General features: G+C 41.2%; 11 protein-coding genes across 11 annotated transcripts; 6 read left to right on the top strand and 5 right to left on the bottom strand. All coding sequences in view use genetic code 12, as the record gives it.

Moving 5' to 3' along the window:
* Positions 1–402: 402 nt before the first annotated feature.
* On the top strand, positions 403–1,662 carry PST1 (protoplasts-secreted; the record flags this gene model as incomplete). Its single annotated transcript, XM_006690472.1, has 1 exon — positions 403–1,662. The coding sequence occupies one exon, from the start codon at positions 403–405 to the stop codon at positions 1,660–1,662; it is 1,260 nt and encodes a 419-aa protein (XP_006690535.1).
* A 409-nt stretch (positions 1,663–2,071) lies between these two features.
* UAP1 (UDP-N-acetylglucosamine pyrophosphorylase) lies at positions 2,072–3,514 on the top strand (the record flags this gene model as incomplete). Its single annotated transcript, XM_006690473.2, has 1 exon — positions 2,072–3,514. The coding sequence occupies one exon, from the start codon at positions 2,072–2,074 to the stop codon at positions 3,512–3,514; it is 1,443 nt and encodes a 480-aa protein (XP_006690536.1).
* Positions 3,515–4,128: 614 nt separating this feature from the next.
* On the top strand, positions 4,129–6,024 carry GUT1 (Glycerol kinase; the record flags this gene model as incomplete). Its single annotated transcript, XM_006690088.2, has 1 exon — positions 4,129–6,024. One exon carries the CDS (start codon positions 4,129–4,131, stop codon positions 6,022–6,024), a length of 1,896 nt encoding a protein of 631 aa, XP_006690151.1.
* Positions 6,025–6,303: 279 nt separating this feature from the next.
* On the top strand, positions 6,304–6,744 carry PSN45_001257 (uncharacterized protein; the record flags this gene model as incomplete). The annotated part of the gene is made up of 1 exon (XM_006690091.1): positions 6,304–6,744. The coding sequence occupies one exon, from the start codon at positions 6,304–6,306 to the stop codon at positions 6,742–6,744; it is 441 nt and encodes a 146-aa protein (XP_006690154.1).
* Positions 6,745–6,830: 86 nt separating this feature from the next.
* On the bottom strand, positions 6,831–8,567 carry PSN45_001256 (uncharacterized protein; the record flags this gene model as incomplete). The annotated part of the gene is made up of 1 exon (XM_006690090.2): positions 6,831–8,567. The coding sequence occupies one exon, from the start codon at positions 8,565–8,567 to the stop codon at positions 6,831–6,833; it is 1,737 nt and encodes a 578-aa protein (XP_006690153.1).
* A 137-nt stretch (positions 8,568–8,704) lies between these two features.
* Positions 8,705–12,311, bottom strand: PSN45_001255 (uncharacterized protein; the record flags this gene model as incomplete). Its single annotated transcript, XM_006690093.2, has 6 exons — positions 8,705–8,714; positions 8,997–9,318; positions 9,406–10,419; positions 10,555–10,683; positions 10,846–10,863; positions 11,069–12,311. 6 exons carry the CDS (start codon positions 12,309–12,311, stop codon positions 8,705–8,707), a joined length of 2,736 nt encoding a protein of 911 aa, XP_006690156.2.
* A 200-nt stretch (positions 12,312–12,511) lies between these two features.
* PSN45_001254 (carbonic anhydrase) lies at positions 12,512–13,000 on the top strand (the record flags this gene model as incomplete). Its single annotated transcript, XM_006690094.2, has 1 exon — positions 12,512–13,000. The coding sequence occupies one exon, from the start codon at positions 12,512–12,514 to the stop codon at positions 12,998–13,000; it is 489 nt and encodes a 162-aa protein (XP_006690157.1).
* A 69-nt stretch (positions 13,001–13,069) lies between these two features.
* On the bottom strand, positions 13,070–14,290 carry PSN45_001253 (uncharacterized protein; the record flags this gene model as incomplete). Its single annotated transcript, XM_006690095.2, has 1 exon — positions 13,070–14,290. One exon carries the CDS (start codon positions 14,288–14,290, stop codon positions 13,070–13,072), a length of 1,221 nt encoding a protein of 406 aa, XP_006690158.2.
* Positions 14,291–16,710: 2,420 nt separating this feature from the next.
* MNN13_5 (mannosyltransferase) lies at positions 16,711–19,041 on the bottom strand (the record flags this gene model as incomplete). Its single annotated transcript, XM_066157622.1, has 1 exon — positions 16,711–19,041. The coding sequence occupies one exon, from the start codon at positions 19,039–19,041 to the stop codon at positions 16,711–16,713; it is 2,331 nt and encodes a 776-aa protein (XP_066013719.1).
* A 1,290-nt stretch (positions 19,042–20,331) lies between these two features.
* On the bottom strand, positions 20,332–22,089 carry MNN13_4 (mannosyltransferase; the record flags this gene model as incomplete). Its single annotated transcript, XM_066157621.1, has 1 exon — positions 20,332–22,089. One exon carries the CDS (start codon positions 22,087–22,089, stop codon positions 20,332–20,334), a length of 1,758 nt encoding a protein of 585 aa, XP_066013718.1.
* A 1,821-nt stretch (positions 22,090–23,910) lies between these two features.
* On the top strand, positions 23,911–26,157 carry PSN45_001250 (uncharacterized protein; the record flags this gene model as incomplete). The annotated part of the gene is made up of 2 exons (XM_066157620.1): positions 23,911–24,670; positions 24,956–26,157. 2 exons carry the CDS (start codon positions 23,911–23,913, stop codon positions 26,155–26,157), a joined length of 1,962 nt encoding a protein of 653 aa, XP_066013717.1.
* Positions 26,158–26,364: the final 207 nt, after the last annotated feature.

Here is a 26,364-nt window from a genome sequence, read left to right as displayed (position 1 = left end):
GTTTAAGATTCTGGTAGAATTACAACTTTGAATAAAGTAGTTCCCAAGTCTATTCATTGGTAGTTAGTACAAAGCATTCGTCTTCCATCCCGCTGGTGTCTCGAAATGGAAATTTGTGCAACCATGGAGAATCGCGTCTGAAACCCTCATAATAGGCAAAACGTACCTGAAAGGACTGTGAGCCCTTCTGCACTCTGACATAAGTTACTAGAGTACTTGCAGGATATTTACCTTTTAATTTCATAGCGGTTTGTGACCCGAAGTCTATAATTCATCTTTAGCAAGTAGGTTTTTTTTTCTCGACTAGCATTGCCTATATATATATTTAGTTGACGATTTTTTAGAAAACTGGGTTTTTTTGTATTTGTGCTTCTTTTCAAACTTCCACTCGCTAATAATAATATGTTGATGAACACTTTGATGCCTTTGGCCGTGGTTTTGGCCGGTGTTACCGCAGCATCCAGTTCCAACTCTTGCTCGTTTGACGATGTCACCATGACTGCTGCTGCTTCAGTTAGTCAGTTGGCTTCTTGTCCAACCTTGGAAGGAACTTTAGAAATTACCGGTAACGATCTTGGTTCTTTGAGCTTCAACAGTGTTGAAGAGATCTCCGGAGACATAAGAATCTTCAACTCCTCTTCCATCACTGACGTTGGTTTCACCCAATTAAGCAAAATTTCCGGATCTTTGGAAATTGATGCCTTAACCCAGTTGCATGTCATTGACTTTTCTAAATTGGGTGAAATCTCTGACTTGAGTTTGATTTCTTTACCATCCTTGTCTACCATTAACTTGAACACTGGTGTTTCAAAGTTGAACAACTTGCAAATTAGTGACACCGCATTAAGTTCATTACAAGGTTTAATCACCAATGTTAACACTCTTGGTGAATTGGATGTTAACAATAACAAGAATATCACATCTATTGACTTGGGCAACTTGCAAACTGTCAAAGAAAACTTGATTTTGAGTTTCAATGGTGACTCTTGTGAAATCAATTTGGATTCTTTAATCTGGTCCTCTAATTTGACCATCCAAGACGCGGGTTCGATCTCTGCTTCTGAATTGTCTGCTGTTAACGGTTCTTTGATCTTCGGTTACAACAAGTTTGAAAAGTTTGAGCTTCCAGTTAATAAAATTGGAGGTGCTTTACAAATTTTTGCTAACGACGATATGACCGAATTCTCGTTAGACAACTTGACCGCGGTGGGAGGAGAACTCAGAATCTTTAACAATACCGAATTAGATAACATGGCTTTCCAAAGCTTGGAAACTGTTAAGGGGGCTGTGAACATCAATGGTTCCTTCTCCAACTTTACCATGCCTGAGTTGGAAGAAGTTGACGGTGATTTCACCGTTCAAAGTGACAATGACGACTTCAGTTGTAAGTCTTTCAAAAAGTTGAAATCTGACAACAAAATTGAAGGTCACAACTTTAAGTGTATTGCTCCTGCCAAGAACACTTCCAAGTCGGGTTCTGCATCTTCCGGTTCTTTGGAAACCGAAACTTTTGAAGGTTCTAGTTCAAGTGGATCGTCAGAATCTGATGATGATGATGACAATTCTACATCCTCCAGCTCCAAAGACAGTAGTGCTTCTACTTTGATTGGAAGCGGTCTTGTTGCTATAATTTTGACCACCGTTTTCTCGGCTTTAATCTAGTTAGGTAATATAAACTGTTGTGTTTTATTTGGATTTTTTAATTTTGATGCTGGAATGCTAGAAAATGAAATCTAAAACTCGCAAATTTCATACATGCGTGTAAAATGCCTCCAAAAGCCCTAGAAAAAATCTGAAAAAATGGGGCATACTAAACATCACAACCACAACAGACTCTCCACACAATTGCTTCCTCTTCAGTCCATATATTCAAAGTGTTCTTTTTCTCGTAACCTGTTATTCCCGGCAGGAGTTGAAATTCGCAAGCCAGGAAATTATTTGTGTTTTGTCCAAATCGGTTTAATGGGATCGCGTGCACATATAAAAATAGCAAAAACTCATTTGTAAATTCACCTACCAAACCTTCTTATTTAAAGCCAGCGTGGTACCATAAAAAATTTTCATCACGAAAATGACTGAAACTACAATCGATGCCTTCAACCAGGCCAACCAGGCTCATCTTTTCCAATTCTTTGACTCTTTATCTAAACAAGAACAACAGCAGTTTTTGGATCAGTTGACCAACATCGAAGACCCAGTAAAATTGGTGAGAACCGTGCAAAACGCCATCAGCTTTTCGCAAAACAACTCATGCTCCAGATCATTCACCCAGTTACCCAGAGAGCAATGTGCATCTACCTTGGACACTCCAAGTGATCAGAAATCCCATTGGTATAACTTGGGATTGGAAGCCATCAGCAAAAACGAGGTGGGGGTGATATTAATGGCTGGAGGTCAGGGTACACGGTTAGGCTCCAGCGATCCTAAAGGGTGTTTCAACGTGCATTTGCCCTCGTCCAAATCGATGTTTCAAATCCAAGCCGAAAAGATCTTGAAGATTCAACGCTTGGCTAAAGACAAGTATCCTGGATCCAAAGCCGTGGTTCCATGGTACATTATGACCAGTAAACCGACCAGACGGTCTACGGAAGATTTTTTTGAGTCTCATGATTATTTCGGATTACACAAGGACCAGATCACCTTCTTCAACCAGGGCACTTTGCCATGCTTTGACTTGACGGGAAGTAAGATTTTGATGGAGGGTCAAGACCGGATTTGTGAAAGCCCCGACGGGAATGGTGGCTTATACAAAGCCTTAGCATTAAACGGAATCATTGACGACTTTGAAAAGAAGGGCATCAAGCATTTACACATGTACTGTGTTGACAATGCCTTGGTAAAAGTGGCTGATCCCGTGTTCCTTGGGTTTGCAATCGACAAAGAATTGCAATTAGCCACCAAGGTGGTAAGAAAAAGAGATGCCTGTGAGAGTGTGGGTCTTATCGTATTGGATGAACAGTCTCTCAAACCCTGCGTTATAGAATATAGTGAGATTTCTTCTGAGTTGGCCAATCAGTTGGATCCCGAAGACCCAAACAAGTTGTTCTTGAGGGCAGCTAACATCGTTAACCACTACTATTCGGTGGACTTGTTGAAGAAGCAGATTCCAAATTGGACCAGCAGCCAACAGTACTTACCTTTCCACATTGCCAAGAAGAAGATCCCATCGTTGAATGATGAAGGTAAGTTGGAGAAGCCCGTTGAAGTGAATGGTGTCAAATTAGAGCAGTTCATCTTCGATGTGTTCCCATCCATTGAACTCAACAAGTTTGGATGTCTTGAAGTTGATAGGACTTCTGAGTTTTCACCATTGAAGAATGCTGATGGAGCCAAAAATGATACGCCCAAGACATGCAAATCCCATTATCTCAGTTTGTGCACCAAATGGGTCAAAGAAAATGGTGGTATTGTTGAAGATGGAGCATTGGTGGAAGTAAGTGGTTTAACTAGTTACAATGGTGAAGGTCTAGAATTTGTTCGGGGAAAACTGTTCAAGAACGGTGATATTATTTAGGTCAACAAATACACGGTACGGAAAGAATAAATAGGTTCAGTAGGTCGATCATCAAAATGCATTTGTGTGTGTTGTCTACTGACCCCAAACATGGCATGGCAAAAGAAACTTTTTACACGGTTAGGCCAGCTCCTCAAACTTAAAATCCGTATAGGAGCCTGGCGAGCCCATCTGGTGACACCCACAGTGTATCCCAACAGTTGCTCAATTCTCCTTGGCGCATCTACAACGTCTCCTTTAATACTGAATTACGACGTATAAAACAATCACGATACCACATCAATCAAAACCCTGAAAAAGAACCAAAGATCAGCCCTGCGGCCGGGGAAAAGCTTCCCCGATGTCGAACCTACGGCAAACCTCTCCACCATTAACTACGCCCCCAAATCTACGTCGACGGCGGCGGCAAAAAGAGGCGCTTGGGGTGCCATTTCTTGCTGTTTGCTGTTCATGCCCTACACCGCCATTTCGTTGCTGTTCGCGCCTGCGATTAAGTTCGTTGCGGTGGCCGATAATCTTCCCCAGGTTTGCGAAGTGCGCGCTCTGTAGCACAAATTCAAAAGGGCCGGGAATCCGCTGTTGAAGATTTTTTTGAGTTTATTCAAATAGAGAATATGCCTCGCCGTAACAGTAATGCTCCTTTCCACCCACTTGTGGGAACCATTGACATTGGAACCACATCGGCTCGAGCGATTCTCTTCAACGCCAACGGAGAAGAAATCGCCAAGCACCAGATCGAATACTCAACCTCAGCCTCTGAAGCTCCGGATGAATCTCAAAACACCGATCAGTTCAGAAGAAGATCCTCTTTGATGAGACACAACCAGCCCATTTTCACGGCCGAGGGTGTGGCCATCAGTATCAATGATGACATTGAAATTGAAAACAACCAGGCGAGTGTTGGACCTACTTTAAGGTTTCCACAGCCAGGTTGGGTTGAATGTATGCCAGTTCATATTCTTGCCAACGCCGTACAATGTTTGATTGCGTGTTTGATCACCTTGAGGAAAATCAACCAGAATCCCAACTTGAAAACAAAGTACAAGGTTAAGTGTATTGGGATTGCAAACATGAGAGAAACCACAATTGTATGGTCTAGAAAGACAGGTAAACCTTTGAGTAATGGAATTGTTTGGACCGATACCAGGACTTCTGAGATTGTGCAGCATTTGGAAAGAATGACTGACGACGAAAGAAAGCACGAATTGAAAGAGAAGACCGGGTTACCTTTGTCGACCTACTTTAGTGCTGCCAAGTTACGGTGGTTGATTGACAATGATGAGATTATAAAGGAGGAGTATGAAAAAGGAGATGGAAACTTGATGTTTGGTACGGTGGATACGTGGTTGATCTACCACTTGACAAAAGAAAGGAACTTTGTCACCGACATCAGTAACGCTTCCAGAACATATTTCATGGATATTGAGAGTGGTGACTATGATGATGAGTTATTGGACTTCTGGGGCATTGATCCAGAGAAGATCCGTTTACCCAAAATCGTGTCAAGTTCAGAACACTACGGGTCTTTTGCTTCACCTAACTTTTCACACTTGGGGTTCCACAATAAAATTACACCTGAGGCTTATGAGATCTTGCGTACCATAAATGGAGTACCGATTTGTGGGTGTCTTGGAGACCAAAGTGCCAGTTTGGTGGGTCAGTTGGCGTTTGAATCTGGTTCCGCCAAGTGTACTTATGGAACTGGTTGTTTCTTGTTGTACAACACTGGTACAAAGAAATTGATAAGTCAACATGGGACTTTGACTACAATTGGTTATTGGTTTCCTGGATTAAAAGGAGACGATTCGAAACCTCATTTCGCTCTCGAAGGGTCCATTGCCGTTGCTGGGTCTATTATCCAATGGTTGAGAGATAATTTGAAGTTGATTGAAAACGCCAAAGATATTGGGCCTTTGGCTTCCCAAGTTCCTAACTCTGGTGGAGTGGTATTTATCCCAGCTTTTTCTGGATTGTATGCTCCTTACTGGAACGGAGGTGCTCGTGGTACAATTTTTGGTATGACGCAGTATACGTCATCCAGTCATATTGCTCGCGCTGCATTGGAAGGAGTGTGTTTTCAAGTTCGTGCTATCTTACGGGCTATGGCCAGTGATGCTGGTGCCAGTGAAGATTTCTTGGAAAAGGCGTTGTCTTCTCAAAATGAAGATAAGCCCTTAAGCAGCTTGGCAGTAGACGGAGGTATGTCCAAAGCGGATGAGGTGTTACAAATTCAAGCTGATATATTGGGTCCATGTGTTACAGTCAAAAGAGCAGCCATTTCAGAATGTACAGCATTAGGGGCGGCTATTGCTGCTGGACTTTCTTTTGAAGATGAGAGTGAAAGAGTGTGGAAAGACTTGGACGACGTCAGAGAAAAAATCGGTAATGGGTCCGGAGAAAATAACTTGTTCAAAGCTAAATTGCCAGATGAAGACCGGAGAAAGTTTTGGAAGCGGTGGGAAAAGGCTGTTAGTAGAGCCAAGGATTGGTTAGATGATGATAAAGAATAAAACCTAGAATGAAACTAGAAATAATAGAATAATTTTTACCTTTGTAAACCTCGCTTCTGGCTTATGCCCACCAGCAGCTGGATCATCTTGATAGAGTCAAAAGCGTTAGCTCATCGACGTCTTCTCCAATATATTTGCTGTTTTAGGCAAATTTCAAAATATTCTCACATGGGTATCTGCGCGCAATCTCACCATCAACACAATTGCTCCAGACAAAAAGAATCTTCCACATTAAAGCTGAGGGCAAATTTTCTCAATTGAACTCCTTAAACTTAAACAATGGTTTTATTCTCCAGTGTCAAACTTATCTTAATTTCCTTGGTGGCCTTATACACCTCCTACTTGTATATATACAAGTGTGAGAATGTCTCCACTTTGGAAGCTATTTTACACCCAATTAATAACCACCACAAGTCTTTGTGTGACTATGTCTACAAGACTGAAGAATTTGCCAAACCTCACTTGTCCAACGCCCAATCGTTCTTGGACAAGAATGTTCACTCTACTGAGTTCTTCCAGAAGTACCAGATCCACGAACACTTTGTTTCATACTCTACCAAGGCTTATGAGTTTGTTCATCCTTTCTTGATCGAAATTTACAAGCTTGTGGAGATTGTTGAGGTCTACGTCTATGACTACTCGGTTTTGGCTTGGACTAAGGCTGTCTATTTCTACAATACCACGGTGGTGCCAAAGATCAAGGAACTTACCTCCAAGTGAATAGTGAGGTTTTCTTGTGTGTTCTGTTAACGCTTTCTATATATTGAAATAAACGAATATAACTATGTAAGCTTCTAATGTACAAGCTAGTCGAAGTCGACTTCGGGGTCGTCGGAGAAGTCAACGTCTGCATCTACTTCCTGTTCATCTGAGTCGGGGGATGAATCTGCGGAAACGATTGTCAGGGTTTGGGTTACGGTTAGGGTTTCTGATTCCAATTCCAACTTACTGTCGTCGTCTTCTTCGATAGTTGCTGCTTCTTTCTCTAATGCTTTGGCGGCTTTTGCCTCAAGCTCGCGAACTGCTTGTTCCCGCCCTTGGTAGCTGACATTGGCTTTAGCACGGATCAACTGCAAATACTCTTCGTTGTCTCTGGTGATAAAGTTCAAATGGTATGTCACTGATCCGAGAAACTTCAACCAGTTGGTGAAATCATTATTCAAATCGACTTTATCAAACAGTTTATCTTTTAAATAGTTGGCTTGATCAAAGATGTGGTCTCTTTGATCAAGTACTAGGCTCTTTAATTGATGGAATTTTTTCCAGGTATCCCATTCCAACTGTTGACTATCTGATTCAGAGAGTTTCAAAGACAATTTGTTGGAAAAATCTTGGAATGAAGAATCCATGAAACTTTCCAAGATATCAATGGTATCTTGGATAATAACCAAATAACGGTCGATTAAGACAGCAAAACGAACATTCACCGTTGATTCCACGTCTTTGGCCTTGTCTTCAGTAAATTGCCTTATTTCGCTAATAACATCTCTCATTTCTTGTCTATGAACTGTCTCCACTACCTGGCCGGTTTCTTTGATCTTTGACAAATCTCCATCGATCTTTTTAATAAGCTCATGTGCCTTCTTATAGGACTCATAATTCAACAGTTGCACGAGCTTAAACAGTTCAGTTACCTCTTCCTGTAAGCTTTCAATGGTGCTGTTGATGAACGGATTGATCTCATTGGCAATGTTAGCCAATGCCAAATCAACTGTCTTATTGACTTTAATAGCGAACGAGTCCAACACTTGATCAATTTCGATTTCAAACGGCGTACGAGTTTCAACACTTCCAACCGCATTTCCTGCCTGGGTTTCGTAAATTGTCGAAACTATAACCACCGTCAAGGGTTCGGAGTCGGAATTGTATTCCTCATCATAACCGTCCAAGTAGATGTCCTTTACGTTCACGTCAATTTTTTGCTTCCCGAACTTCAATTTGACTAAATTGTTAAACTCATTTTGCAAAAAAGTAGTCTTTTCCTGGAACTTTTTAAAATTTGAATTCTCTGTCAACTTAGCACATATATTGGAAAAGGTTTCAATTAAATGGTGGAGTCTTGATTCAAGATAAATCTTGTGGTAAGGGGACTCAGTGACATGTAACAATGCCCAGCGGACTTGCAACTTAAATAAGTCCCAATAAACGCGTAAGTGGTTCCATGATGTGGCGACGCTGTATTCAAGCTTTGGATGCACATAGTATTTGAACCAGTTTGAACATTTAGTGATCTGGGTCTCCACGTACAACTTGTGCTTTGGATAGAAATACTGAGTGTAGTACGACAAGTAAGGTTTCACATATATCTTGTAGTGGAACTCTGCCGAGTTCACTAGTTTATTCACGCTCTCACGTGTGAAAACACTAAAGTATTGACAGTTGAGTGACACAAACGGCTGAGCTGGTGTCAAGTCAAGCAGAAGGTCAGAAACCCCGAGAGGAATGACAGTGCTGGTGGCAGATACATTAGGACACACAAGGTATACAAATACCGAGACGTAGGTGGCAAGCACAAACGTAAGCGTGGCTATTGGCTTCCACATGGGATATTATTATTGATAATGTTATAGATGAAGATCTAGTGCGACAAACGAAAAAAAGTAATGATCACGAGAAGGAGTTTGCGTGATGAAAAATCATGTGACTTGTGTGTTTCCTTTCGCAGCCGATACATTGTTAACTACAAGTCTCTCTATTCGCTAATATTAAATTCTAACCCATATACCTCTTAACTACTCTTAACACTACTTCCTACCCCCCTCCCAATTGCCTTGAAGAACAACAAAATCTCCAACCGGGACTCAAAAATTGGGTATACAATAATGGTGCCGCTTGCTAGAAAAGCAAAAATGAATGTGACGACAATCCAACCGGTAAAGAAGTCTTTGCTGAAAATATAACTTGTTCCATACATTGGTATTGGCCAAAGTATGCATATACTCAACACAAAAAAGAGTGCAATAGCAAGCAACCTTAGAACTTCTCTTTTATGGTGGTCTTGGTCGGGCCCAGAAACGCTCTCTTCTACTTCTTCTCCTGTGGCTTTAGAATCCACTTCTTCTTGATCCACCCCTTTCTCAGCTTCTGTCAGTACAGTCAGGTCATCACTTTGGTTCACATTCACAGTTTGTAACCCTTTCAATTTCTCGAAATCAAAATCTTCTGGCCCCAAAAAAGTAATCAATGGTGTCAAGATAATTGGTGCGGTAAGGGCTATCATGTTTCCAGCAACAATAGGATACAAGTCACTTAATGTGGAGATGGTAACGGAATTGGATCTATGGTATGCAACAGCTATCCATGTACTAATAGATATCATTGAAGAAAGGACCGGTACAATAGCAACTGCGTACTTTGACTGCTTTTTCCAAAAAAGTGTACACGCAGAAGGAATTACAGCCCCATCGATCAAGATACCAATTGCCGTAACAATGAAGGAGACAGAGAAGCCAGCATGACAGAATCCAACTGCAACTGAAGCAATTACCAACAAAAACAAAAGCACTGACAAATGTGACACCCGCCGCAATGTTCTATCATCTGCATTTGGTTTGACATAACCTCTGTATATGTCATAAGTCAAGAGAGAAGTTACTGCAACAGTTTCCGAACTGAGAGCACTTGTGACTGCTTGAAAAAGAGCAATCAAAATGAGGATTACTCCCCCTTTGCCCATAATAGCATAGGCTAGATATGGCATCACCATGGAATTATTCACGTCTGCAGCACTCAATGCATTAGGATACGTGGGCCATGCAGGAGTCAACTCCAAAGCTCTGGCACCAAGTCCATAAGTTATAGACAAACAAAATGGGATAGTGAACCAGCATAAAGCTCCCAATACATATCCCACAAAGGTAGATCTAGGATGAGCAGCAATGGCTTTTTGGAATAATTGGGAGTCTACGGTTGCAGAAAACCCACCTCCTAAGAAAATTAAACCCACCATTCCACCCATGACACTCCGAAGAGTAAGGTATTCTCCACCTGCATTACCATCAACTGGAACCTCGGCACTGGCTTTCTTCAAAAGATCAAATATAAACCCTGGTGAACCGGCAACTTTTCCTGTAGCGTAAAGCACAAAAAGTGAGATCAACATGATGATAAAGAGAATGGAAGTGTGCAACCATTCAGTTAAAAAAGTAGCTTTAAGACCTCCGAAGTAGGTATAGATACCAACTCCAAGAGGAAATAAAAAGCACGTAGCCTCTTGTGACATTCCGGTAACATTTTCGAAAATTTGTGCCGCTCCCACTAGCAAATTGATCGAGATGAAAAATTGATACACCAAGGAGTAGAAACACAAAACCAAATGACCCCAAGCACCATATCTGAATTTCACCACTTCTAAGAAAGTGTGTGCATTTGGAGCTTTCCTCTTGAGTTCAGTAGCTGCGACTGCAAAGAGAAATATTTGGCAACAACAACCAGCACTATACCAAAATGAAGCAGAGATTCCATACAGGTATGTGAAAGTTGTTGATGTAAGCAACGTAGCAGATAATGTCCAAGACGAAACAACAGAACTTGCAATTAATCCAGATTTAATGGACCTCTTAGCAGTAAGGTACATTTCGGAATCTTGAACTTCTTGGAAGTACTTCTTGAGCAAGAAAGAAATAAGGCACATCACCAATGCAAAAGCACTGCTGAACCCTATGACAAGGCCATATCCAACCCCAGAGGAGTATAATGGAAATATATCATTTGCAGTTGACATATTCACTTAGATCTAATACCTGGAAATCAGTATTGACAATGGTTGCATCTTTATAGCATCGCGCGAGACGCAGATCCGATTAATTACGTGGGGCAAACCCGATGCAGTGGTGGCATCTGTGGACCTAATTAAAAAAGAGACTCAGAAATTCGTCATTGAGATTGTGGGGGATTTCCGATGATAAGATAAAACCGAAAAACTAAACCGAAATTCCGCGGTTGCAAACGGAATAGAGTACCAACGAGAACGGATTATTCCTAAAGTTACGCCGTTGAGTTGTGTGGTTGCATATTGTGTATTCTTCTACTCAAGTATACCAACTGGGAGTTGGAATTTCATCTAACAAGAAAAAGGATCCAACCTCACGTTTTTTATAAGGCAAAGGATCATGGAGACTATGAAGTCTAACGTTTCTCCAAAATCTATCGAATGCAAAGTTTCTCAACCCCGATCTGGCGCCAGTCAACTCGAAAATCTTCGATCCAACCTCTAAAGCAGTTTCTGCCCCAAGAATTTTTGTTGCAGCCACTTTAACGGCAATCTCACCTCTTCTTCTTTCAGTGAGAGACTTTCTGTCAGAATGAAGAACATCAGATGATAACTTTGCAACCTCACGGTATAAAGCCTCCGCTCCCCAAACTTTGGCAGCCAAGGCCCCATAGCCCTCTCTGATATACCATTCGTCTACTGCCTTCTCTTTGTTGTCACCTCCGTAGGGCCAAGCTCTGGTGTAATCACGAGTATACCCAGCTGCAGTCTCGAGAGCCCCGATAGCAACACCAATATGAACACCAGCAAATACTAGTTGAACTGCTGGCAAAATATAGGTGGAGTAGACATCGTCCACAAGTTTATCTCCAGAAGGCGAGAAACCCAAAGCATCTTCCCACTTAACACGAACATTGTCGACAACAACACCACCAGATTCGGTCAATCTTTGGCCGATAGAATTCCAGTTGTGCAAGTACTTGATTCCTGGATGGTCTCCTGGAACATACGCAAACACGTGCTCACCACTAGGTAAAACTCCTTCTAAGATCAAATGATCTGAAACCACCGATCCGGTACAGAAATATTTTTTCCCGTTGAACACAATGTCATCACCATCAGGTTTGGCAAGAAGATCACTGTTTCTAGGATTCACAGCTCCGCCAATGTAAGAATCATTTTCAGTCAAGATTTTGATCCACTTCTCTCTTTGCGCATCAGTGCCAAAGTATACTGCCGACCAGAACCACGAATAGTGGTTTCCAAGTAAATGGCCAATACTACTGTCTGCTTTAGCAACCTCAATCACAATTTTGTAAGCCAACTCCCAAGTCTGTCCTCCACCCCCATACTTTTGAGGACCCAAGAGGTTTACAAAGCCGGCTGCCTTCAAAAGACCAATTTCTTTGAATGGGGACTCGCCTTTTTCGTCTCTTTCTGCCGCATCAATGTTAAGGATCTGTGCAACCCTTTGGGCCCGCGAGACCCATTCCTTCTCAGATGTGGGAGTTTGATTTTGCCATTCGGTAATGGCTTCGTTTCTGGAAATTTCTGCCCTTTCTGTGTTAGAACTCATTGTTGACGGGAAATACAAGGGAGGAACCGGCTTTATGTACTTAATTGTGGTCTGCGAACCAATGGCACCTTTTGACTGCAAAATCGGAATAAATGCGGAACGCCACAGTGGTGGGGAAAGTCCGAAATTTTGACGAAGGCACTACCTCCACAGTTAAGTGTTTATATAAGCTCCAATGCCCCTTATCAAACATCATTAAGATGACAGTTGCAAAAGAATTTGAAAAATCCAACCAGAAGTACGTTGATCAGTTTGCAAAAGGCGATTTGGCGTTGCCTCCTCTGAGAAAAGTTGCGGTGGTGATCTGTATGGATGCCAGAATTGACCCAGCCAAAGCTCTTGGCCTTGAGGAAGGTGATGCTCATGTGATAAGAAATGCGGGCGGGAGGGCTACGGACGCTTTGCGGAGTGTTATAATTTCTCAGAGATTATTGGGCACCAGAGAAATTGTTGTTATCCACCACACTGACTGTGGAATGTTGACTTTCACCGACGAATCGTTGCGTAAGCAATTGGTCTCGGAAGCTGACGAAAATGTGGATCATTTTGCTTTCTTGCCATTCAATGATTTGGAAAAGAGTGTTGTTGATGATGTGAAATTCTTCAAGAAAAACTCATTGGTTTTGGATGTGCCAGTCTCAGGATATGTGTATGATGTCAAGACTGGGGCAATCAACAAGGTTATTTAGTTTGGTTTTATTATTCAGTTAATTGACACATATATTCAAAAACCATATAAGCCTTTTTAATCTAAATTGCTAGCAATCTATGCGTTTTTTCCATAATACGAACTCAAAAATATCCTTCGTCTTCGTAAACTGAGGCTGCTGACTTGTATTGACTTGCCGCAAAAGATCTTTCACACTCCCAGAATTGTCAATAATCTTGCTATGTCTAATAGCCTTCATAAATTTGAGTGTACTAAGCAATTTCTCATCAGAAGCTTTAGAATCGGATATCTCTTCAATTTTATTTGAAACGTAACCTGGATTTTGGAAGTCTAGAGCCAAATTATCTTCTCTAGAAGCCAAAAACATACGAGCAAGCCAATAGTATTCCATCGCATCTCTGCAAAATCCAAACTTTGACCATTCATTTGCAGGTATATTTTTCATTGATGCTTCCCAGGTTTTCCTCCAGTTCTCCAATGCCATTTTTTGCTGTGCAACCTGACTGATAGTGAACGAGTTGAGCAACTGTTTGTAAAGCCACATATTAACATAAAGGCCATGTAGGAGGACGAAAAAATCATACATGTACAATTCAACCTGTGAGTGCAAGTCTTCGTTGTTCATCAATGAGTGCACCACATCTAAAAACAAAGGTCTTTCAGAACATAGCAGATGCCAGGATTCATAAGATGGAGAATCCCACCAATTATGATGGCTGGGTAATGGAATGTTCAACTCAGCTGGAAACAATCTAGGCGCCTGTTCAAAGAAAATCAAATAAGAAGTGTCAAGTAACCAAGCAGAGTACACGACCCTTATTCTTTTCTCTGTATCTACCCAGCTTTCCCAGTCACTTTGAGTCCTAGCGTAGAAACTCTTGTGTCTTATGTTTGTGAGATTCTGATTTCGAACCATCTTCACAATCTTAGGAAATTTCAAGATTGCATTGTCTCGTTGATCGGATGTGCCAACCCATGTTTGGGCCGTATAAGTGCAAATGTAGGCTTGTAGTATATCGAACTGTTCTTCTTCAGGGGACTTGGATACTTTCAGTTTAGCCTGGATATAATCATCGACAGTAACAAGCAAAGAGCTTGCGAATTGCACATCTTCATGGTCATCTGAGTATAAAGCACCCACAATAATCAACGAGTACAATAATATGTCTGGTGTTGTCAAGGGATCAAATGTTGGTTGATGTAAAAAAGGGGTGTGTAAGTGAAATCCTGAGAAATAACTGTTGATGAACAGGATAATGTCACTTTTAAGTAACCAAGCCTTTACTTCTTCAGGGAGATTTTCAGCCATTGTTTCAATTTTGATCAGAAGAGCAGAAGCAACCTGGCCCGGTGATTTCAGATCAATGAAAGAGAACGGCAGAAACAAGGGAGACCATCCGATAAAGGTTTCATCTAGATCAAAGGAATGTCCGCCAAAAGGATATCTAATAGGGGAGTTTGTAATCACACTAGAATCGGTTGTCAGTTGAGAGTTGTAAGTATCTACCTGAGCACCCACCTCATAGCATTCTTCCATAAACTCATTAATAGATGTAACCAGAGATATATTACACTCACTTCCTCGTTTTAAGCAGGTGGAGCATATGTGGGAATTTTCAAAGATGCACTTCTTCTTCATAGAAACACACCTGTCACATGACTTTCTCTTTCTACCTTTGTGTTCGTTTGGGAGGGATCGGGAATCAGGATATAGCTTTTGATTATCATAAACTGCTTTTGAACAGCTCAAAAGATGTCTTCTCAATGCATCTCTTCTAGCAAAGAATTTTGTACAGTGGGAACAGACTACTTCGGTATTGCCATGGGCACTTTCGTGGTGTCTCTTGAGATGGTCGAGTCTTGAAAACAGCTTGAAACACACTTGGCACGTAGGTTTATCCATTGCTGAACAAGTGAATTTTCTTCATCCCCTTTTTTTGTGGAGCAGAAACTGTGGCATATTCTGAAGATCTCAGATATTTCAATTATCTCCATGCTACAGGGAGACATTTAAAATTGGGATGTATATCGCATTCTTCTTCTCGAGCGATGCTCAGCTCAAAAGAGGATCAGATTGTAGCAACTATACTGAACCCATATCTGACAGAAATGGTAGTTGAAATTTGGAACTGTTTCAAAAAATTGAGTATAAATTACAAGAATCGCATTATATGATTATTATACTGCAAAATATGGTTATACAAGATTCAAATAGAATCACTGTAGCTCAATTTCCAAACCGTTTGATTCAGAAAAAGTTGATATGATTACTCATCTTGGTGCTGTGAATTGAGATCTCTCTTCACTAGGAAATATACCTTACACAAAGTTTTATTGTCTCCTGGTCATAGGTCACAATTCTCGCCCTAGAGGTCCTTTATTTTCGTACCAATCTTCCTAAATTCGCACTCATGGTAGATAAACGAACTCACACATTAGGGGCTTGTAGCAAATGAAAATCATACTTGTTGCATTCTATCATACGGGAAACTTTTCCACACAAACTCTGCGGCGAGTCCCGCAGTTTCGTTAATCGGAGTGGATCCTTTCAGGCCTTTTAATTGAAGAGTAAACTCTTCTTGTCTAGCTCTGGGTTATTGTTTTAACCCCTCCAGACTCCCAGCCGGCATGCGAGAGCCCATGGTATCTCAAGATCACCTCATCACCAACGGCCACCCTCATGAAGGACGATTCATAAGAAAAAAGGGTAAAGATGGCGGCCGGATTGGCTTCTCTTATTTTAGGCATAACTCCGTATCTCAATATTCATTGTACAGTTGAAATCGATAAATATTTTCTAACCCGAAAAAATAAAGGCGCAAAACACGAGAAATCACTCCATGCGTCTTTACAATAACCGTAAGACTGAAATAATATTACCCAACAAGATCCGCAATCACTCAATATTAACTGATCTCCGATAGCAGGTTAAACTTTCCTGTCAACAAATTCGTAAATCAAATATACGTAGTGAATTATTGTTGACGACACGATTACGAGATAGTAGCAACTATACTGAACCCTACCTGACAGAAAACGGAGGTTGACAATTTGCAACTGCTTCAAAAAATTGAGCAAAGAATACATTATATGTGTATTATACTGCAGAGAATGATTACACAGGGTTCAAATTGGATCACTGTAGCTCAATTTCAAAAACATCTGATACAGAAAAAGTTGACCTGATTATTCACTTGGTGCTGTAAAGTTGTATCTCTGATTTCAATATCGGGAAAAATATAAATGCGGGTTTAGTTTCCAAACTTAAATTCTCCATTTGTGACGAGCGATGTGGAACTAAAAAGTTGGACTGATTGAGAAGTGAACATAGCCAAGCAGTTAATTAAGTCTCATTACTTCGTTAACTATAGCCGAACTGTATAGTTAGCGAAAGCCGAAGCATATCGATAAGAATACTGTCTAAGTTTCTACAAATCCAAGTAATACTTATTAGCTACCCAAAATACAGTACTCGTATATTGAAAGAGACTAACTTGAACCCCTAGCCCGAGCGTCAAGTATTGGTTGAATATGATCATTTACTTTTGTGTATACCCATGATGTAACCTTATCTTTCTGGGGTTACCCAAAGCAATATTGCTAGCCCATAAAACTTACTTAGCACAGTGTTTGCTAGGTATATATTTGGAAAAAGTCATCTGGTAAGTGACATATGACTTGAACGCTTGCTGGATCACAAACAAAATAATTATGAGGAATATGCTAAAATCACTCATTCCCAACCCAAATATCACCAAAATAAGAGGACAAGTCGATCGAATCCTGATCGAACTCAAATACTCTCCCTACTTGAGTGTTATCTTGTCCATCCGAAGTAAGTCCACCTATTGAAGAGTATGCACACCATAAATAACTATGACAATATCCACCTTCCATGTGCCACCCTTCTGCTGGCTCTTCAACTCTGTTGTCTGCACGTGTTTTCAATTTACCAATAAAGGGAGGAATAATAGCGCTTTTAAGTATTAAGGATCCTTCGTAATACTCTCGCATGGATTTTGCGTCTTTTAAGAACTTGAAGTGTTCTTGTTTCTTGACTTCTGCTTCAAAGTCAACAAGATCGCTTTTCCCACAGAACTTGAAACCCGAGTTAAACCATACCAACTTTCCATTTTCATCAATGTGTCCGGGATGAGGCGAACAGAGTTCCTGAGATTTCTTAAGGTTTCCTTGACTGGTCAATCTTTCCTCTGGGGAAGTAAGAGTCCCGATCGATGCAGCGAAATTCTTGTTGAAGTGATAGTCTTCATCACCACTGGCGGCGAATCCCAACCAGAATATCTCTTTGTCTCCATGGACTCTGGAGGTAACAGGCTTAAAGAAGTTCAATTGGAGCATTGTTAAGATGGAGTTGAAGTGTAAGTGTCTATTGATCAACACCACTCCACTTTCCATGAAATGGCCCATTCCATCAAAGAACTCTAATCCAAGAGTCTTCTGGGTGATGATGGGAATATCAAACATCAAGTTGTCTAAAATTGAAGGGGTTATCTTCTGAAAGAATTTAGTATCACCTGGTGGTCTGAATTCAGGAGCAGTTCTATCCTTGAAGAAGTAGGCCCCGGTGGTTTTGTAGTCTTCCAAGTCGAAAAATTCCGATGGACTTTGCAACAACACTGTATCAGCATCAACTAACATGAATTCCTCAAATGAATTGAACAAAGTTGCTAGGAACTTATTAGCAAACCGTTTGAACTTATCCTTGAAATGGTCGTGAATGGCGTTGTAGGTATTGACAAACCATACTTCTTGCTTTGGTAATCCACCGTCTTGGACGTTGAGGTAGTCTGGCGGGAAATGCTTTGAAACTTTGTGAAAGCTCTCTGGTAAGTCTACCATTTTATTTCTAGCAGCTGCGACTATTCTTGCTTTGGTCTCATCACTGAGCGAGTCATAGAAGACGATTTGGATTGGATAGTGGTTGTTCAATGCTCTTAATAGGCGAATGAGTCTTACAATATCGTCTACATGTTTGTCTCCGATCGATAGCACAATTCCCTTCCCGTTCAACAGATTTTTGAATTTGTTGAAGAAACATGGCCCATTTAACGTGGATGCGGATTTGGAAGGGCGTTCAGTAAAACCCTTGAACTTGGAGTTTGTAGTCTTGAACACTTCGGGATGACGAACGAATTTACGGAGATCCGGAGGAGATAGGAAGATCTCGCCGGTCCACCTTTCATAAATAGGATAAGAATGAGACACCCATTTATAGATTCTGCTTTCCAACTCACTACAGGATTTAGAACCCAGATCGTTGATTAACAGTTCATCATCGTCGGCCTTGAACTCAGTGTGATCTATGCTGTTGGCTTCTTTTTCTATCAATTCATTGGCTTTGCTCATGATGTACCTATTATCACTGGTGACATAGCACTTGTTGAAAATCCGTAAATGGGATAAGTAGTCTACAATCTTCTGTTCTGTCTTCATGGTTCGTTCCCAGAACTCATTGAACTCTTCTTCGGTAAGTCGATCTACCTCTTTACGGACATTCTCGTCGTCGAAATTGATCTTGTCGTATTCCAAGTTTAGCATCTGGGCAAATTTCTCCCTTACTCTTTCAGAAGTCTCTTTTTTAAACAGCTGTAAGTCAAATGCATCACGATGTTCAAGAGGGAAGTCTTCATTGGGATCCACAAACCAGTTGTGGTCTCGCACAAATAGGTTCTTAAAGTACAAGTTGCATCTCTCAGTGAAATCGAGGTTTGTTAGAATGTCTGATAATGCACGCTTCTCCAACATTTGGTCATAGACGCTCGAATGGCTATCAATACTTCTAGTGTCTTCGATTCCCAAGGTACGTACCAATTTCTGAATGGTACAGTCTTCAAACACATCAATTTTCTTGACATTCAAAGGATTAGATAAGTCTGCGTTGGGAGCCCTAAGTTCCAGATGGTAAATAGACGTTTCCGACTCACTAAAATCAATCGGAGTGTAGACATAGACCCAGATACCAGCTGAAATTAGCCAAATAGCGATGAATCCGTAGAACACGGGTTTCCTATTGTGACTAAGGTTGAACGTTTTCTCCATAATGTGAGACAAAACAATATATATCTTCGCAAAAAGCGTTGAACTCTTGAAAACGGGGAAACTATTTGTTTATAAGGGGTGCAGGCAGTTGGAACTAACTATTCTTGCTGGGAATTCTGAGTTAAGAGATATGTGCAGTACAATAGCAAGAATTGTTGAGGGGCAACAAAAGGGGGTACGGAAAAACATAATGCTAGAACCGTACTGTATCAAGAAAATGCAATTAGTTAGGTTGCAAATCTTCCAAACATTAAGAACAATCAGATACACAACCTTTCCGTTGCTTCTCCAAGAATAGGACTCGTTTTATGTATAACTCCTTGTGGTAACGATCTTATGAGTGAGAGATGGATAGCGCACACATCCCAATTAATCTGATTTCTTATTAGACGATGCAAGATCTAAGGCGCGAAACTGCGTCTGCAATTAGTTGCCAGCTGATATTTTATACCCGATGCTCCCCTTTCACCGCGTCGTAAAATTTTTGGTTTTTTTTCAGAGAAACATTAATATCTCATGTGCATGATAATTTGGGATCGTACACGATCAATAATTTCTAAAAAAAGAATTTCCTGTTACCACATTAGTTCAATGTTTAATGCGAACTATCTGCAACTTAAAGCCTGAAAAAATAAACGCCTGAGCAGTTTTATGCTATCTCTATCGCGTTACATCTAGTCGCAAATCTGGTACAAAACAATTTATCATAGATTTATAATTGAGTGAAAACCTTCGTTCGTACGAGATTCAATTTGCTTCAGCATGGATTCTCAAATGATCGCTGAAGTTGTAACAATACCAGATATTTTCCAATTATAGCATTGTTCTTAGGCATATGCAGGCTGAATATATATATATATCCTCACTTTTCCTGCTTCACCGCATACAGAGGAAGAGGTGCCTTATCTAGAAAGAAAAGTTAATTTTAGCTGGTTCCTCTTCCAATGAATTAGAACCTGTTGTTCAGCTTCGACAATAAATCTCAACAATGCCCAATTCATATACCCATCTTTAACTCAGCTAGAACACTTTAGACACTGAGGGCACAAAAGGCGTTTCAAGTAGTGTAAGATAAGAACAATACAACTAGTAGGGGTTCGAACTAGAACAACGCTCTTACTGGAAAATCTCTTGAATTGTAGCAAACCCGAGCGATTAGTAAAAATCCATGCGGAAGCTAGGAAGAGATATGCATATTCAGAATTAAGTTTGACTGCACATAAGTAATGCAGGGAGGCTAATCCGTATTGGAACAATAGGCCATAGAAGTTGCTTTATGAAAATCACATACTATGCAGAATGCCCTCCTATACTTGAATGTGCACCCAGTTTCTGGGTGTGAGAGTATGCACACCATAAATAACTGTGACAATATCCACGTTCCATGTGCCAGCCTTCTACTGGCTCTTCAACACTGTTCCCTGCTCTTATTTCCGATTTCCCCTTGAAGGGAGGAATAATTGCGTTTCTAAGTATTAGAGCGCCTTCATAATACTCTCGCATGGATTCAGCATCTTTTAAGAATTTAAAATGTTCTTGTTTCTTGACTTCTGCCTCAAAATTAACAAGATCATTTTTCCCACAGAACTTGAAACCTGAGTTAAACCATACCAACTTTCCATTATCATCTAGGTGACCTGGATGAGGCGAACAGAGCTCTAGAGATTTCTTAAGGTTTCCTTGACTGGTCAATCTTTCCTCTGGGGAAGTAAGAGTCCCGATTGATGCAGCGAAATTCTTGTTGAAGTGATAGTCTTCATCACCACTGGCGGCGAATCCCAACCAGAATATCTCTTTGTCTCCATGGACTCTGGAGGTAACAGGCTTAAAGAAGTTCAATTGGATCATTGTTAAGATGGAGTTGAAGTGTAAGTGTCTATTGATCAACACCACTCCACTTTCCATGAAATGGCTCATTCCATCAAAGAACTCTAATCCAAGAGTCTTCTGGGTGATGATGGGAATATCAAACATCAAGTTGTCTAAAATCGAAGGGGTTATCTTCTGAAAAAACTTAGTATCACCTGGTGGTCTGAATGCATGAGCAGTTCTATCTTTGAAGAAGTAGGCCCCGGTGGTTTTGTAGTCCTTCAAGTCGAAAAACTCGGATGGATTCTGCAACAACACTGTATCAGCATCAACTAACATGAATTCCTCAAATGAATTGAACAACGTTGCTAAGAACTTATTGGCGAACCGTTTGAACTTATCCTTGAAGTTATCGTGAATGGCGTTGTAAGTGTTGACAAACCACACTTCTTGTTTTGGCAATCCACCGTCTTGGGTACTTAGGTAGTCAGGTGGGAAATTCTTAGAAACTTTGTGAAAACTTTCTGGTAAATCCATCATCTTGTCTCTGGCAGCGGCGACTATTCTCGCTTTGGTATCATCACTGAGAGACTCGTAGAAAACGATTTGGATTGGATAATGGTTGCTCAACGCTCTTAATATGTGAATGAGTCTCACAGTATCATCTACATGTTTGTCTCCGATTGATAGCACAATGCCCTTCCCATTTAACAGATTTTTGAATTTGTTGAAGAAGCATGGCCCATTCTCAGCGAATGTGGATTTGGAGAAGCCCTTGGTGGACCCCTTGAACTTGGTGTTTGTACTCTTGAACACCTCAGGATGACGAACGAATTTACGGAGATCCGGAGGAGATAGGAAGATCTCGCCGGTCCACCTTTCATAAATAGGATAAGAATGAGACACCCATTTATAGATTCTGCTTTCCAACTCACTACAGGATTTAGAACCCAGATCGTTGATTAACAGTTCATCATCGTCGGCCTTGAACTCAGTGTGATCTATGCTGTTGGCTTCTTTTTCTATCAATTCATTGGCTTTGCTCATGATGTACCTATTATCACTGGTGACATAGCACTTGTTGAAAATCCGTAAATGGGATAAGTAGTCTACAATCTTCTGTTCTGTCTTCATGGTTCGTTTCCAGAACTCATTGAACTCTTCTTCGGTAAGTCGATCTACCTCTTTACGGACATTCTCGTCGTCGAAATTGATCTTGTCGTATTCTAAGTTTGACATTTGGGAAAGGAGGATGCAATGTGACAAAAGGGGTCTTCTGGTCCCTGTTTTTCCGTCAGAAAAGCAGATAAAGAGTGTCATAACAATAAAATCTCGTTAGTGTTTGACAATCAGATATGCAGATACAAGAAATGATGTTAATTAAGCATGATGATATTACCTCTTTGAGTGCTTGGGACCAGCTCAAAAGATTCCCAATGAGGCTAATAGCTGAGTACATGACACTATCTGTGAAAGGTTGCCCCAAAAGAGTAGTGAATCGACTAGAATTCCCCCTTAAGGGTGAAAAGGACTTCCTATGCTGGAATATTTTTCTCGTTAACAATAAACTGAAAATCATCTTAATTCGGCATTGTAGTTATCAGATCATGTCGGTCTTCGGGGCGGCCAACAATTTCTATTATCCAATTGCCTAAATGGTCCGGTCAGCTGGTTATCTGTTAAACTCACGGGGGTTCAAACGGAAATCTGTAGATGTTTTGGGTTGTATTTCCAGGATCTGCGGCATTAAACTATCACCATCCGCGGTTAATATGCAAACTTGCCATGAGACTAAGGCGGAATCCCTATGTCATAGGAGAATGTAGATCCGTTTTTGATTTAGTGTACCACTACGGAACAAAGTCGGGGTGCTTCGAACTGGTAACCGTGCATTCTGCATCAACTTTTATCTCCCCCTTCAGCTCAAATTTCAAACCGATAGTCATTTTTGGCTATAGAGAGAAAAAGAAATGGCTTGTTTTAGAAAAACTTATGGTCCCTAGGTACAAGTCTCTACTTTTCGAGAAGTGTCAACATTATTTAGCTTTTTTTCTGTTATATTTTCTATCAATAACATCTTCCGAAGTAAGAGTATGAACCTTTTGAGAATGGCTCGTCATTTCACATTTTGATTAGAGTTCTCCTTTGGGAATACTGTGACTCAGGTGTTATCTAAGACACCAATAGAGATAAGCTGAAAAATGTCAAAATTTCCAAGTCAAGTAATGCCCTTTTTGTCAATAGGTGGCTATCCTCATTGAGTTCTCTTTCTTTGAAGGGCGGAAGTTGTTTCTGGACGGCCTCGTGTAAGCTTTAATCTTATTTTCATTTGTATTTACTAATATTGTTACCCATTCTGGTATGACCTAGCTGTGTCTTAATAAGATGATTGGAAAAATGTGTAGTATCTTCTGATCATCAATACTACTTATATTACTTGGGTTTCCCGAATATTGAAGTCAGACAATAATGAGCATTTGGTTTACAATAAACGTTCTTGTAATAGTTCAATTCCTTTGTGCGGTAGCCACTGCTGATACTATAGGGGGATGTAGACCCCCATCGGTTGATAAAGGCCTATATGCCGAATATATCAACACGACCCTTGATGAATATCCTTTTCTGAATCAGTCTGAGGCTACAGCTGCTCTTTCTGCAATTGACAATTCCGAAGCAGGACTTTCCTGGGGAGGGGTTACTAGTCAAAACTTCAACTTCGCAACTCCGGCCGATAGTGCCGTATATGCGGAGCTATATGGGAAAACAGTTAACGTAGGATACTTTGGTTTGAGACTCTCAGGATACTTTTATGCCACTACAACCGGAGACTACACTTTCGATATAAGTAATGCTGATGATACTGCATCTATCACGCTTGGAGCAGGGGTTGCTATGGATTGTTGTGGACTGGGACCGCTCACAGGAAATCTTGATGAAAATGCTTATTACATTCAAGGTAGTGGAAGTACAACTGCTACGGAGACAGTTACACTTACAGCGGGTGTCTATTATCCTATTAAAATCGTCTACTACCAAGAAGGTGGGCCATCTAGCTTTACCATGTCTGTAACCTATCCTGATGATATAACGCATACATCTGATATTGACTGGTATAGCTCAACAGACAATAGCACATCATGTCCTTATTCAGTTACTACTACTGTTACATGGACCGGAACAGATACTGAGACTGTTACTGTAACAGGCTCACATGGTGATGTGACTGTTACTGTTGAAATACCAGAATCAAGAACGACCACTACTGAGGTGTGGACAGGTTCAGAAACCACTACTACTACCATCTACCCATCCAACCCAAGTGATCCCATAACTGTCCGTATCAAGACTCCAGAATCTACCACGACCACTACTGAGGTATGGACAGGTTCGGTTCCCACTACTATTACCGTCTATCCATCCAATCCAAGTGATCCTGTGACTATTACCGTCTTGACTCCTGAATCTACAACGACCACTACTGAACCATGGACAGGTACAGGTAATACTACTACTACCATCTACCCATCCAACCCAAGTGATCCCGTAACTGTTGACATCAAGACTCCAGAATCAAGAACAACCACTACTGAGGTGTGGACAGGCACAGAACCTTCCACTAGTATCATCTATCCATCCAACCCAAGTGAGCCTATTACCTTTGTCATCTTGACTCCTGAACCTACAACGACCACTACTGAGCCATGGACAGGCACAGATACTACCACTACTACCATCTACCCATCCAACCCAAGTGATCCCGTAACTGTTGACATCAAGACTCCAGAATCAAAGACTACCACTACTAGTTATGGGACCGTCGGTACAACCTATACTGAAACGCCTCCCAATCCAAGTGATCCTATAACTATCGTTATAATAACAACCACTCCCACACCAACAAGTATACCACTTACCAGCACTTCGTTATCAAGCCTGTCGTTTCACTGGACAAATTCAAGTACTCCAATATCATCTTCGAGTACTCCTTCATCCACAGTTCCATCTTCCAGTGTAGCTTCTCCTTCTAGTCCAGCAGCATCTTCAAGTGTTCCTTCTAGTCAAGTACCATCTTCGAATCTTCCTTCCACACCATTATCATCTTCAGGAAGTGTTGTCACTGTTACCACTCCATGGACTGGCTCTACCACATCCTTTTACACTACAACTGGAACCGATGGTAACCCAACTATTGTTAAGGAAACTCCTGTCCCAACTGTCACCACTCCATGGACTGGATCTACCACATCCTTTTACACTACAACTGGAACCGATGGTAACCCAACTATTGTTAAAGAAACTCCAGAAGGACACACCACTATCCCTTGGACCGGAACCTTCACTTCGACTTACACCACCACTGGAACCGATGGTAATCCAACTGAGGTTGTTGAAACTCCAGCTACTGTCTTCACCACTTCCATTTATTGGACTGGCTCTTTCACCTCCACTTACACTACCACAGGTCCAGATGGTGACGTGACAGTCGTGGTTGAAACTCCAGAAGGACACACCACTATCCCTTGGACCGGAACCTTCACTACGACTTACACCACCACTGGAACCGATGGTAATCCAACTGAGGTCGTTGAAACTCCAGCTAGTATCTTCACCACTTCCACTTATTGGACTGGCTCTTTCACCTCAACTTACACCACCACTGGTCCAGATGGTGACATAACAGTCGTAATTGAAACTCCAGAAGTGCATACCACTATCCCTTGGACCGGAACCTTCACTTCGACGTACACTACCACAGGCACAGATGGTGAACCAACGGTGGTTGTCGAGACTCCAGAAGCACACATAACAACTCCTTGGACTGGTTCATTCACTTCAACCTACACCACAACTGGACCTGACGGTAAACCAACCGTAGTCGTTGAAACTCCTGAACCGGTTGTCATCGAAAAAGATGTTACCACTATTGTCTTGCCTTGTACTTGCAAGGAACCTTCAACCACCACAACAACTGGTGATGATGGTAAGAAGACTGTTGTTTGTAACATCCCACACTCTTTGGTGTCCAGTGTTGTGGTTACCGAGCCATGCACCAATGCTGCTGGAGATACTACAGTCACAACCTATACCACCTTCACCGTCGCTGCTGCCGTGACTGCTAACCCTACTGAAACCGTTGCTCCAACTGGTACTAAAGGGAATGGTTCTGGAGCGGCTGCTGAAGCGGCTTCAGCTGGTAATGGCTCAGAATCCTCACCACAAGAAGTCTCCACGTACGAGGCTATGGGTTCAAAGAACACATACACATTCTTGGCTGTGTTATCCGCTCTTTTGTGGATATCCTTTTGAATCAATCCAATGGAACCTGGATATGATTTATACATGAGAAACGTGATTGTTTATGAATGTTTGGTTATTATAATTTCTCTTTGTCTAGTTCTTTCGCTCACTAATACTTGATACAGTATTAATATACTTTCCCCTCCATGAAGTTGAAGGTTAATTCCTATTACTTAAAGGCCACGTAGGTAAGAAGCAGAGTTTTTACCAGCACAA

The sequence above is a fragment of the Yamadazyma tenuis genome, chromosome 2 (assembly GCF_029203305.1).
Source record: "Yamadazyma tenuis chromosome 2, complete sequence".
NCBI classification, from domain to species: Eukaryota; Fungi; Ascomycota; class Pichiomycetes; order Serinales; family Debaryomycetaceae; genus Yamadazyma; species Yamadazyma tenuis.
This window is presented reverse-complemented; position numbering and strand designations above follow the sequence as displayed.